Here is a 12,938-nt window from a genome sequence, read left to right as displayed (position 1 = left end):
CATGTGCATGGAATCAGGTGGCATTTTGTGACTGGCTTCTTTTACTCAGCAAATTGTTCTTGAGTTTCGTCTATATTATAGTAGGCATCAATACATCCATCATTTTTATGGCCAAATAATATTCCGCTGCATGGAAAGACCACACATTATTGATTCATCAGCTGACGGACATTTGAGCTGTTTCACTTCTTGGCATTGTGAATAATGCTTCTGTGAACATTTGTGTGTATGTTTGGCACAGGTACTTGTGTTCATTTTTCTCAGGTCAACGCCTTGGAGTAGAATTTCTGGGGCATATGGTAACTCTTAACTCTTTGTTTGACTTTTTGAGGAAATGCCAGAGAAACATTTTGATTTTTCGGCATTCAGATGATCCTGAACTAACAAATGTCTAATGTAATTTTCTATTTCTATGAAGTACTATGCAGTGAAAAGATTATTTGATGGTAAGGTGGGCACAGAGAGTCAAAATCTGCTTTGTTTTCTTACACCTCTTCTCTTTAGCAAAGAACAATTCTTTAAAATAATACTTTGGTGATAATCTTGGCATATTCAGTCACATTCACTTGACAAACAGTTTTAGAATATCATTATAGCTACAGCTAAACCATACAGAGTGTGGTTTAATCACGTTGCTATTGAAAATACTGAACTGAAAACTTGAGTGCCCACCATAAACTATAATGACTAGATTAGAGGAACTCAAACTTTTGTGTACATAAAAATTACTGGGACAAATTGTTTAAAAAAAGCCCAATTCCAGGCTCTACCCCTAAGAGCTCCTGATTCAGTAGGTGAGTAGAGGGGTTTACATTTTTAACCATACCACCCCTTTCCCTTGGCCCAATCTCTCGCCAATCACACATAGGTGATCATGAGGCAAGCTCCAGGTTGGGGTGAGAGGCCTATTTTTGTGTTTTCTTACCATTGGCTGTGCTGGCAAAGTCATTCTAACTCCTCTCTTCTAGAGAAATATGCAAACATCCTCTTAAGACTTGAAGCTCAGTTACTTTCTAATCCTTCTTTACCTGTCTCATTTGGAAGAGCCCTTATCCTTTTTGGTACACCTCTGACATTTAAAATCTGTATGTATTTGGTTTTATGAATTTATTGTCCTATATTGTTGGTTGTATATGATTCAGATATATATCTTATTTCCCCAACGAGACTGCAAGTGACTTGTGGACAGAGAATGATATATTCTTTATGCTCCTCCACATGCAGATGTGGGGACAGAGTGGGTGTTTGGTTAGTATGTGTTGATTGGTCAAAGGACTACGAGCTTGGAATAAAGATTTTCAGTATCATCCTTCTCTTGACCCTATGCTTAAGACTTCTCCCTTGCTGGAGGATGGGAATACAACGGAGCCAGGAAATCAATCGTTGGACCCCATCATAAAACCCAGCAACCAGAACAAAGGGAAATAACACAATCATGACTCACATTTTATTTAAAACTGAGCAATCCGGTCTGACGGATGATATTTAAGCTGGATTGTCATGCCACATACAGTCATAACAACATGTTTCTCTTCCTAGTTGCCCTTTTTTTCCAAATGGTTGTCTACAACACAGCATATGTGGAAGAATGGTATTTATGCAACATGGCTTTTCTCTCCGAAAATTGTTGAAATTGTTGCAGGATATATTAAATATTCAGGAAAATGTTTGTACTATTTGTTATCAGTTGGAGAGCTGTGTGCCTGATGGACTCTTTTCGAGATGTCTTCAGAAATCCTGCAGCATTAAATGGAATGAATATTCCCACAAGCAACGAGAAATTATAAACCACAGTCATATGTCTCGAGAGCCACTGGCCCATTTTTGAAATCCTTACCTTTTAAGGTGGCTTTCTTAAGAACTTTCATTGCATAGAGCTGCCCAGCATCAGATCCCTTGACCTTCCTCACCAGAAACACCTTATAAAGAGAAAAAAGAACATCTGAAATCGCCAAGGACAAGACTGAACTCGTTTGCCTTATTTGATTTGACAAAGGAATGAATGGGGAAGTTTAGAAAAATTCTAATAGAATAAACACACTGTAGAAAAATTTAAAACTTTCTCTAATGTCTAGGCTGCCAGGAAAAGTTTTGTCTAATTTACTACAACAGTGATGAACATCATTACGCGTGTGTAGAAAGAATCATTGTCAAAGATATTTTGTCAAAAGTGATAGTACCCCTTTTATTTGAAGACCAGTTGTTTAGAAAAATAAGCAGTGTTCAGACGTTTTAAAAGAGAGTGTTTTGTTTTAAATAGCCTTTTACAATTCCCAGCTGTAAGTCATCTGTGGGAGTAACTGTCCATCAGGGCAGGCTCCACCTGATTTTCAAGGTAAACTAATTCCTCCTATTTTAAACTTTCTTCAACCACATTTTGGCTTTGGGTAGGATAAGTTTATAGATAGAGTTAATTTCTAACTGGCTCTTAAATATGTTACATGAACACTTAACAATCCTTTCTGAAATGCTTTTTGAGGTAGAGCCCAGAAGAAAACCTAATGGAAAAAAAAAAAAGATAATTGTGGGAGGCTCTGCGTAATGACTTTTTTTTCAACTCAGTTTTATTGAGATATATTCACATACCCTACAATCACCCACAGCGCACAATCAACTGCTCACAGTACCATCACAGAATTGTGCATTCATCCCCACAATCAATTTTTGAACATTTTCATTACTCCGAAAAAAATAAAAATAAGAATAAAAATACAAGTAAAGAACACCCAAAACATCCCCATCCTCCCATCTCCTCTATTATTCATTTAATTTTTGTCTCTATTTTTCTATTCATCTGTCCATACACTGGATACAGGGAGTGTAAGCCACAAGGTTTTCACACACACAATCACACCATGTAAGCAATATAGTTATACAATCCTTTTCAAGAATTAAGGCTACTGGGTTGCAGTTCAAGTTTCAGTTATTTCCTTCTAGTTATTCCAGTACACTAAAAACTTATAAGGGATATCTATATAATGTGTAAGAATACCCTCCAGAATGACCTCTCGACTCCATTTGAAACCTCTCAGCCACTGGAACTATTTTGTTTCATTTCTCTTCCCCCTTTTGGTCAAGAAAGCTTTCTCAATCCCACAATGCTGGGTCCGGGCTCATCACCACGAGTCATGTCCCACATTGCCAGTAAGATTTTTACCCCTGGGAGTCATGTCCCATGTAGGGAAGAGGGCAGTGAGTTTATCTGCTGAGTTGGCTTAGAGAGAGGCCACATCTGAGCAACAAAAGAGGTTCTCTGGGGGAGACACTTAGGCACAATTATAAGTAGGCTTAGCCTCCCCTTTGCAGTAACAAGCTTCATAAGGGCAAGCTCCAAGATCAAGGGCTCTAAATTGGTAGTCCCCAATGCTTGCGAGAATATTAAATTCCCCAGATGGGAAGTTTAAAATTTCTGCATTTTTCTCCAGTCCTTCAGGGGGGCTTTGCAAATACATTTTTATTCTCTGCCCAAATTACTTTGGGATATATCGGGGTTTTGCACTAACCTCTACAAACCAACCAGATCTCACTCCCTATTCAAAGTTCCATGGAATCATGGTGTTTGAACAAACTGGCCATTTAAGTTAAATTACTTAGTGTGCTACAGAAAATATAGAATTTTGCACCAAATAGACATTCTTTCCTTTGTTCTCACATAGAAGTTGAAGTTTTAAAACACAGTCAATATGATCCTTTACCCTTTAATCTGATTTGCTTTAGTCCTAACCAGGTCCGCTTCACTCATATCTCTAACTGAAGTCTGATCTCTTTTTCAGCTTTTCTAACAGTTGCTGTATGAGATAATACTGACATTCATAGCTGCCAAACTCTGGCTCTGAGTCTCAGGTGTCACACAGATACCTGAAGTTCCAGAGACCCACCAGATTATATACAAAGAGCTCAGCATCTTAGAATTTAGAGATAACCGTTACAACTCAGGAACAGATGTGACTGCTGTAAGAGCTTACAATCTAGGAAGCTTTACAATAAGCCTTTCCCTGATAACCTGTGCTCTAGGATTCAATACTCAGAGTTTGCACATTATAGTTAGTCCACATTAGTGAGGGATTATAATGTTTAATTTTTTCATTTCTGCCTTATTTCACTCAAAATACTGTCCTCGTGATCCATTCACCTAATTGCATGCCCCAAAACTTCATACCTTTTTGCAGAAGCTCAATAGTCGATTGGATGCGTTCACCATACCATTCTGTTCACCAGTCCATGTACCCTTAGGCTACCTCCGTGCACTGCAAATTGTGTATACTGCCACCATAAACACCAGTGTGCAAATGCCCATTCATGTCCCTGCTCTCAGTTCTTCCAAGTATATACCCAATAATGGGGTTGCAGGACTTCACCAACCCTACTTAGCTTCTTGTGGAACCACCACGTTGTCTTGCAGGTGGGCTGCACCATTCTACTTCGCCACCAAAAGTTAATAGGTGCATCCCTCTCTCCATATTTTCTCTAGCACTTGTATCCCGCTGTTTATTTTTTTTCATATTAATGACTTTTAAACAAAACTAGCTAAAACTGAAGTATCCTTTGAGAAAAATTACCTTCCATGCAAAAAATAGTTTTTGATTTTCCTGAAAGTATTTTCAAAAAATGCAAAAATCTGCAAACATGATCTAGAACATACAATTATTACTTCTGGTTTATGTGCATATAGAGGTAGCTGCCTACACGCTGTGCTCGGAAGGGTGACGTTGAATTATTTCTTGCCCCGAATGTCTCCCTCATCAAGCCTCATAATGTCAGAAAAATCTACCATTATAATGCATTTTTGGGGTATTATAGCTCCTTGTAAACTCTAATTTGCTCCAGATTGGTTAATAACACAGGGCATCACGAATTGCGAAGCTTAAGCACAAAATCAGCTTCACTTTGCCACAGAGAAATGCACTATGTAAATTTCTGCTTTCTCAGCTTTCCACCATAGATGAGCGGGGAGAGAGAGAGGAGGAGGAAGAGAGCTGTCAAGAAACTAATGGAGGGCAGGAACTCTTAAAGCAGAATCCGTTGGTAAAGGCAAGCTGCCATTTATCCTTTACTCGTCTTGTCTAGTCTAGAGAAGTCAAGATGGGACTTAGAAGCCACGAAGTCCCTGCACTAAGAATGTGGACACATGAAGTCATGATATCAGGCTTCATGTTTTTACCATGTGTCCTCGAACACAAATTCAGCTGTGTCCTTATCCCTGGTACTGCTCCCACCCCATCCCGATGCCTTCTTGCTGATACTTCTCTAATCATGGTGTCCTCCCTAAAGCAGGGGCTATCGAGCATCAGTGGAAAAACACGCTACTTTTTCCCCTCTGCCCAGACAAAAATGAGGGCACAGGAAGGACAGTAGGACACTATTCTGGTTGGTTAAGCCCTACCTCAGGGAGTCAGTCAGTCCTACGAAACCAGGGGCAATCAGACATAGGTTTCTCCTTTCTTTCTTGGTGTGGACCATAGTGACACTGAGAATTACTATTTATCTTTGGGAGACGTGCAGAGGGTCTGTGTGGGTTTGTGTGTGTGTTGTGTGTTGCCACAGGTTTTTGTCTGTCAGTTTGGTAAACAAGCCTGTGGTGTAGACTCCTGGGGAGACGATCTGAGGGATCCCGCTCACCACACAAGGCTCCATGTGTCTCTCAGCCCACTCTGCAGGTGAACTGGCTGCCCTCCCTTCTACGTGGGATATGTCTCCCGGGGATGAGCCTGGACCCGGCATCATGGGATTGAGAAAATCTTGACCAAAAGGGGAAAAGAAATGAATAATAAAGTTTCAGTGGCTGACAGATTTCAAATGGAGTTGAGGTCATTCTGGAGGTTATTCCTAAGCATTATATAGATATTCCTTTTTAGTGTCTAGTGCATTAGAATAGCCAGAAGGAAGCACTTGAGACTTTTGAATTGTAACGCAGCAGCCCTGATTCTTGATGATGAGTGTATAACTATATAGCGTCTATCACGTGACTGTGTGATTGCAAAATCTTGTGACTGACACTCCCTTTATCCAGTATATGGGCAGATGAGTAATAAAATACAGAAAAAATATATAAATAATGGTGGGGGAGGGGGGTTGCTGAGGGGTGTGGGATATTTTGGGTGTCCTTTTTCACTTTTATTTTGATTTTTTTATGTTTTGGGGAAGTAATGAAGATATTCTGAAGTTGATTATGGCAATGAATGCACAACTATATGATGACACTGTGAGCCACTGACTGTATTCTTTGGATGGATTGTATGATGTTTGAATACATCTCAATAAAATTGCATTAAAAAAAAAGATACAAGGTACCAAACCATTCTGCAGGACCCAGGGTCTCCACGGCTAGTGCTGATGGTTCTACCGTGCCCTGGATATTCCTACAGACCCAAGGGCCCTGCCCTGGGGACCGTGCTGCTGGGCTGAGGCCACACCCTCTGGTTAGAGGACGGGATGCTCGACAAGCAGGTTGAGATGTGCACAGCTGTGGCCAGAAAAGGGATTTGGGGAGAGGAAGAGAGCGTTTAATTTCTTGAGTGCTTCCCTTTTTTTTTTTTCTTTAACTTCATCAAAAAATTAGAAAACAAATGATAAAACATTTCAAACAAAATGAAGGAATAAGAAAAACAAATAACCTAAAATAACTAATTGCTTCCAACATGTTCCTACCATACCTCCCCAAAGTTAACAAACCACATTCCTTCCTGAGCATTCCCATGACATTAACATTGCCTTCCATAACTTATCTATTCTTATTAGACTATCGTTCCTCCTATACTAGTTGCTGTCTGTCGCTAGGTCCCCTACATTCTACAAGATAAAACATTTATTTTACATTTTTCACAGAGGTCACATTAGTGGTAACATATACAGTATTTCGCTTTTTGTGCCTGGCTTATTTCGCTCAGCGTTATGTCTTCAAGGTTTGTCCATGTTGTCATATGTTTCATGACATCGTTCCTTCTTACAGCTGCGTAGTATTCCATCGTGTGTATACACCACATTTTGTTTATCCACTTATCTGTTGAAGGACATTTGGGTTGTTTCCATCTCTTGGCAATTATAAATAATGCTGCTATGCACATCGGTGTACACATGTCTGTTTGTGCCACTGCTTTCAGATCTTCCAGGTATATACCGAGAAGTGCAATCGCTGGATTGAAGGGTAACTTTGTATCTAGTTTTCTAAGGAACTGCCAGACTGACTTCCAGAGTGGCTGAACCATTATACAGTCCCACCAACAATGAATAAGAGTTCCAATTTCTCCACATCCTCTCCAGCATTTGTAGTTTCCTGTTTGTTTAATGGCAGCCATTCTAACCGGTGTTAGATGGTATCTCATTGTGGTTTTAATTTGCATCTCTCTAATAGCTAGTGAAGCTGAACATTTTTTCATGTGTTTCTTGGCCATTTGTATTTCCTCTTCAGAGAACTGTCTTTTCATATCTTTTGCCCATTGGGTTGTTTGTACTATTGCCATTGAATTGTAGGATTTCTTTATATATGCAAGATGTCAGTCTTTTGCAGATACATGGTTTCCAAAGAGTGCTTTCCTTTGAATGATGGGAAGGCCATAGCTGCTATGGAGCTTCAGGTCCCTTCTGCTGCTGTAGGTCCTCTCGTTTCTCCCGTTGCTCCGCAGTGACTGAGGTCCCCGCACCGCCTGGCTGGTGGTGCCGCGGAGAACCATGATCAGGCGAGGGGAGTGTACCCGCCCTCTCTCCAGTGCTCTGCTGAGGCCCATGGCGGGTGGGAGAGGGCTGCCTCCCAGGAGCTCAGGGGAAGGCAACAGACAAGGGCACAGGGTCTGGGAGAGCCCAGGGGCTGAGGGCAGCTCCCAAGGGGATGTGGGGGCCAGGGCATCTGCTTTCCTAATATTGAGGAGAGGAAGCTGGCTCTTGAAGGGGATGGCAAGTGGGACGGGGTGTTGTCTTTGTGGCACTGGTGGTTCCGTTGGCCAAACCATGCCAGTCGCCCTGAATGTAGGTGGGCTGGTGGGACGAGAGAGTAGAAGTGGGTGTGTCGCTCCTTGGCCAATGCATTGAGGAGTTGGTGCCAAGCATTCCAGCTGTCACTATGTCTGCTGTGGCCACCGAGGATGCCTGGCGTGGAGACAGCAGAGCCTCGTGGATGAACCAGCCTGGGACACTGAGTCACCGCGTGGAGGAGAGTTGTCTCGGATGGTTGCTCAAACCCAATGGTGGTGGAGAGAGATTAACCTAGCCTATTCTATTACAATGGAATTGCCATATTAGCATCCAAGGTGAGGCATTACTATAATCAGAAAACTAATGATCACACTAAAATCCTTCTTTCAAAATGGGAGAATGCTGAGTAAAAAAGAAACAAAGTAGATAGGGATTTGTGTTTAGATGCTCTACCCTTTGGAATATCCAGAACCGATCTTTTCTGTCTCCTTTCCATTTCTTTTTCTACTTCCTATTCTCAATGGACCTTCTCTCTACAGTAAAAGGAGAGTATGAGGTACTGATTCACAGAGAAGTGGGGAATCCATTCCAACTAAATCTGAGCTGAAAACCAGGTTCAAATGGGGCAGCAACCAATTAAGATTCAGTCTAAATGAGGTCAAATTTTGCATAGAATTTTACATGGAGAAGTTTTTTCTCTATTGTATTTCAGATTAAAACAAGAGATGGTTGAGTAATGGCTGATATTTATACTTAGTTGTTTTAATAAAGAATTCCACTTTTTTTTAAAGAACAGGAAAAATTTCACTCTATCAATATTTATCAAGCTCCTATTTTATCCAAGTTACTGCAAGCCTTGCAGCAGGCACTACCCTACGGGCAAGCAGAATACGTGCCAGGAAAATCGCATCTTAAGACGAATAACAAAACACAGCGTAAAACAATTTTGAAAAGGAATTTAATAATGAGTAAAGAGATCCACTTTATGAGCAAGCAGGGAGTGTCTCACGTGCTCTTGCATCTGGTATATCTTTCTCTTCTTCCATCATTCTTATATAATTTAGGAATAAATTTCGAGGTAGTGAAATAGGTTCCAAAACAAACCCTGCCCAATTTTAGCAAAAAATAGTCACTGAATCTTTAATACTTAATCCAGTTGGATTTTTATGCGCTCCCTCGTTTCATTTTTAGAACTGCTTCTTCAGCAGCTCGGCAAGCTACATTGCGAAGATGTTATGTGAGAACTGCCACGAGGAGACAGATGCTGTGTCATTCTCGATTGCCCCGAATCTTCATGTTATCACCGCAATCAGCAAAATCACTCCCTGGTTCTTTTAGCAAGATTTTCAGCTCTATCTCAGAACTGGAACATCACAATTGGACTGCAACGTCCTCCAACACTCGAGTCGCCTGGGTGGCCGTGCCTTTTCAAAGGACATTGGGGAGCATTCCCCCACCCTCAAAGGAATAAATTTAGAAAAGACACATTCTTATGATGCAACCAATTAAATCATAGGAAAGCAAAGGAATTTTTTGATTTTGCTTTGATAATTTCTCAGAAGATGGGACTCAGAACCTAAAGACCATCCCTGGGAAATTTTAAAGAGAAAACATTTCCACACCCACCCTTGGTATTTATCTGTGTGAAAGAGCTCAAAGAGCAAGTGAAGAAAGCGGGCAGGTGGGGGGTAAAGGAGCCGTCTCTCCAGCCTTCCAGGCTCCCACACCTCCCCTTCCTCTAAACTCTCAATGAACAGATTGCCTGCCCCACTCATTTTAACACTTGGACGCGCTTTGCCATATTTTCCAAAATGTTCCACTGCTCTCTGAATCCAATTTTTAAATCACTTCTTTTCTTTGAGGAGAAGACTGTATCCCAAGCACCAACACTGCTCTCTGAAAAGGGAAGAAATCAAGACTGTCTTGAACACATTGGCAAGTACTGGAAATTATATTCATTATTCCCAGAAACGTGCTCTAATAAATAGTTACTTGGCTGATCACATTTTGCAGGACAGACCTCAGAGGCGAGAGGACACCCAGACATCCATGTGGTACAGTATGTGGATAGCCCAGGGGCTTCCAGCCCCTCAGCTGCTGCCTACAAGAAATTCCACTGACAGAGATTCATTCCTTTGGCGCTCTCTTTTGCTTTTGCTATAGGAAATGACCATCTTCCAATGGCTGTGCAAGGAGAGCAGGGTGCCCAGGAAGGACATTAATTAGCACAGGACTCACAGAGTAGGGGTGAGGTGACAAAAGTCACCCAGACGGTTCCTAGGAAGAGTCTGGAATCCAAAGTAGGCACACTGGGACCAAGACCTAAATGACATCATCCATTTCGGCATCTCCAGCACCTGCCGTCACCGCGTGGCTGGAGGAAAGAGGGAGGGACTCGATGGCAGCACCTGTGACCCCTGCTGGAGGGACTGTGGTTTGAGGGTGGGTGTGTGTGGTAGAACTGAGGCCAGGCTCAGACCAATGTTTTGCTCTTGGAGCAGAGACAGGAGGTGCAAGTCTGTTCAACAGATGCTTTCTGCAGGATGCAAACATGCAGGTTTGCTCCTCTCTCCCGTTATGAGTAGCAAAAAACAAAAGACTATTCCTGCATAAGTATAAGTTTTATTTAGAGATGAGGGAAAAATAATAAGGGGCATTAGAACATAAGACTTGTCCTCCTCTTGTCACTAGTTTTGTTTTTTTAACCCTAAAGAATTCATAACAAGCCAGGGTTATCTCCCACTTTCTGCCTTTCAAAGACATTGCCCTCATATTGTTTCTTGAGAACGAATCTAACCTCTGCAAGCACATTATCAGCTGAATCATCTTTATGTGGCACGAAGGATATCTGGAATATGCTTCACAGATGAAGTGCTCAGGAAGTGTTTGGATGGGCTTTGCTTAGTGAGCAATTCTGACTTCATTACGATGGCCCTTCCCATCTCAAAGTTGAAGGCCTTGATGACCGGCTAACAGGAGAGACCAACAGGAAAATGCTTTCTGAGCTCAAAGAAAGCATAGATCCAAGGCTCTAAGGTGTCCATTCAGTAACTTAGTCGAACAAAAAATATCCTTGAGAAAGTCCTCCTCACCTAACTGAGTTATTAAAAATGAAAGGCAGAAAGGCTTTTACCAGTTTCCTGGGGACAAGCACGATGATAGAGTGGCTCTCGGGTACCTAACGTTGGCTCTGAACCATTTCCAGGAAGCTTCAGAGTGATGAGCTCAAAAATTGCTCCTCTCCTTTCCGGAGTCCTGTTCAGATCAGCAGTTCTCACCCACCGAAGTGGGGGACACCTGTTGCCCCCGTGTCACACACCACTGACCCACCTCACCCAGCCCTATGGGCAGCAGGCTCTCAAGAGGCAGTGATTGAGTTGGTGAATTAAGTAGTTAATGGAGATTACATATCCTTAGGAGTGGCCAACACCTCTTCCTTTTAATTCTTCTGCTCATTATTATGAGCTGAAGGGATCATTCCTTCTCTAAGAACCTTAAATTGAAAAAAGAGACAAGCCAGGGTTATCTCCCACTTTCTGCCTTTCAAAGACATTGCCCTCTTCCTTTTATTTCTTCTGCTCGTTATCATCCTGTGAACTTTACTTTTTTAGTCCTTCTATGATAATGACATAAGTAAAGACAAAATTAGAATCTGTGAGAAGGATTGGGAAGGGAAAGTGCGGTTTGCAATGAACATTACTATTCCAAAGCGATTCTGCCAAACATCATTATAACACCTGTTGTTCTCCAAAGTACATTTTTTAAAGAGCAAAACTGCAATTCAAAATTTGAAATTTGAAGGAGGAAACTGGTAAAAGCCTTTCTGCCTTTCATTTTTAATAACTCAGTTATGTGAGGAGGACTTTCTCAAGGATATTTTTTGTTCAATTAAGTTACTGAATGATACCTTAGAGCCTTGAGTCTATGCTTTCTTTGAGCTCAGAAAGCATTTTGCCATCTCTCCTGTTAGCCGGTCATCAAGGGCTTCAACCTTGAGATGGGAAGGGCCATCGTAATGAAGTCAGAATTGCTCGCTAAGCAAAGCCCATCCAAACACTTCCTGGGCACTTCATCTGTGAAGCATATTCCAGATATCCTTCGTGCCTCGTGCAGATGATTCAGCTGATAATGTGCTTGCAAAGGTTAGATTTGTTCTCAAGAAGCAATATAAGGGCAAAGTCTTTGAAAGGCAGAAAGTGGGAGACAACCCTGGCTTGTCTCTATTTTCAGTTCAAGGTTCTTAGAGAAAGAATGATCCCTTCTCTCATTTTTTCCTACATTTCTTATAAATGGCGAGACATTCCATTACCACATGAAATAGGCTTTACCTTCTATTTTTTTAGTAATGGCTATTTACACTGCAAAAGACTGAAATTTTTATTTTCCTTCTTCCATAAATACCATAGGCACCATATGAACCTCATTAAATAGTCGTTTTTGTAGGTAAAATATTGTGGAGCACTGGTAATTTCATATGGTTCAATCTGTTTGTATACACATCAGTATAAACACATGTTCCTGACAACCATACCATGTGGGAAAGAAAACGAGGAAAGAAAAACACATTCTCCTGTGTAAGCATGCCAAAGGATAAATTTTGCAAACAATTAAATTTATGTGGTCTGCAAGAGTTTATCCAGACAGTAACATACTACTAATCCTACACTTCAGTCAACAGGAGCTAGATTCCATTTTGGCACAAAGTCCCATGAAGAATGGAAGAGATCTGGCAAGCCATACAAAAACAGTTACGTTAAAGAGGCAGAAGTCCGTTCTGCTTTTACTTAATGAACCGCTGCTTTTGTGGTTTGTTTCAGGACCTTATGTCCTAGAAATCATTTTGCCAGAACCTATTACTTCTATCTAATCATTATACCAAGGACGTAGAGAAATTAGCACCATACTGGAAAAGGTCACATATCGTCGTAATTGAAAAGCATTTATTGACATCCTGTGGTAGATGGACATGGCACTAAATTAAGAGCCAACTATTTCTCATTTTCTCAGAGGAAGTAGCTTTCATTGCTGTA

The 12,938-nt window shown here is 41.2% G+C and overlaps 1 protein-coding gene across 5 annotated transcripts in view; it reads right to left on the bottom strand.

The window, feature by feature from the left end:
- RPS6KA2 (ribosomal protein S6 kinase A2) overlaps positions 1 to 12,938 on the bottom strand; it is a 482,219-nt gene that overhangs the window by 111,511 nt on the left and 357,770 nt on the right. For all 5 annotated transcript variants that reach the window (XM_037817711.1, XM_037817713.1, XM_037817714.1 and 2 more), the window contains one exon: positions 1,838 to 1,919. In XM_037817711.1, coding sequence (XP_037673639.1) covers positions 1,838 to 1,919 — 82 coding nt within the window. The remainder of the gene's footprint in view (positions 1 to 1,837; positions 1,920 to 12,938) is intronic.

This window comes from Choloepus didactylus, chromosome 24 (genome assembly GCF_015220235.1).
Source record: "Choloepus didactylus isolate mChoDid1 chromosome 24, mChoDid1.pri, whole genome shotgun sequence".
Lineage (NCBI taxonomy): Eukaryota > Metazoa > Chordata > Mammalia > Pilosa > Megalonychidae > Choloepus > Choloepus didactylus.
The sequence above is the reverse complement of the archived record's forward strand: the minus strand, read 5'-3'. Positions and strand labels throughout refer to the sequence as shown.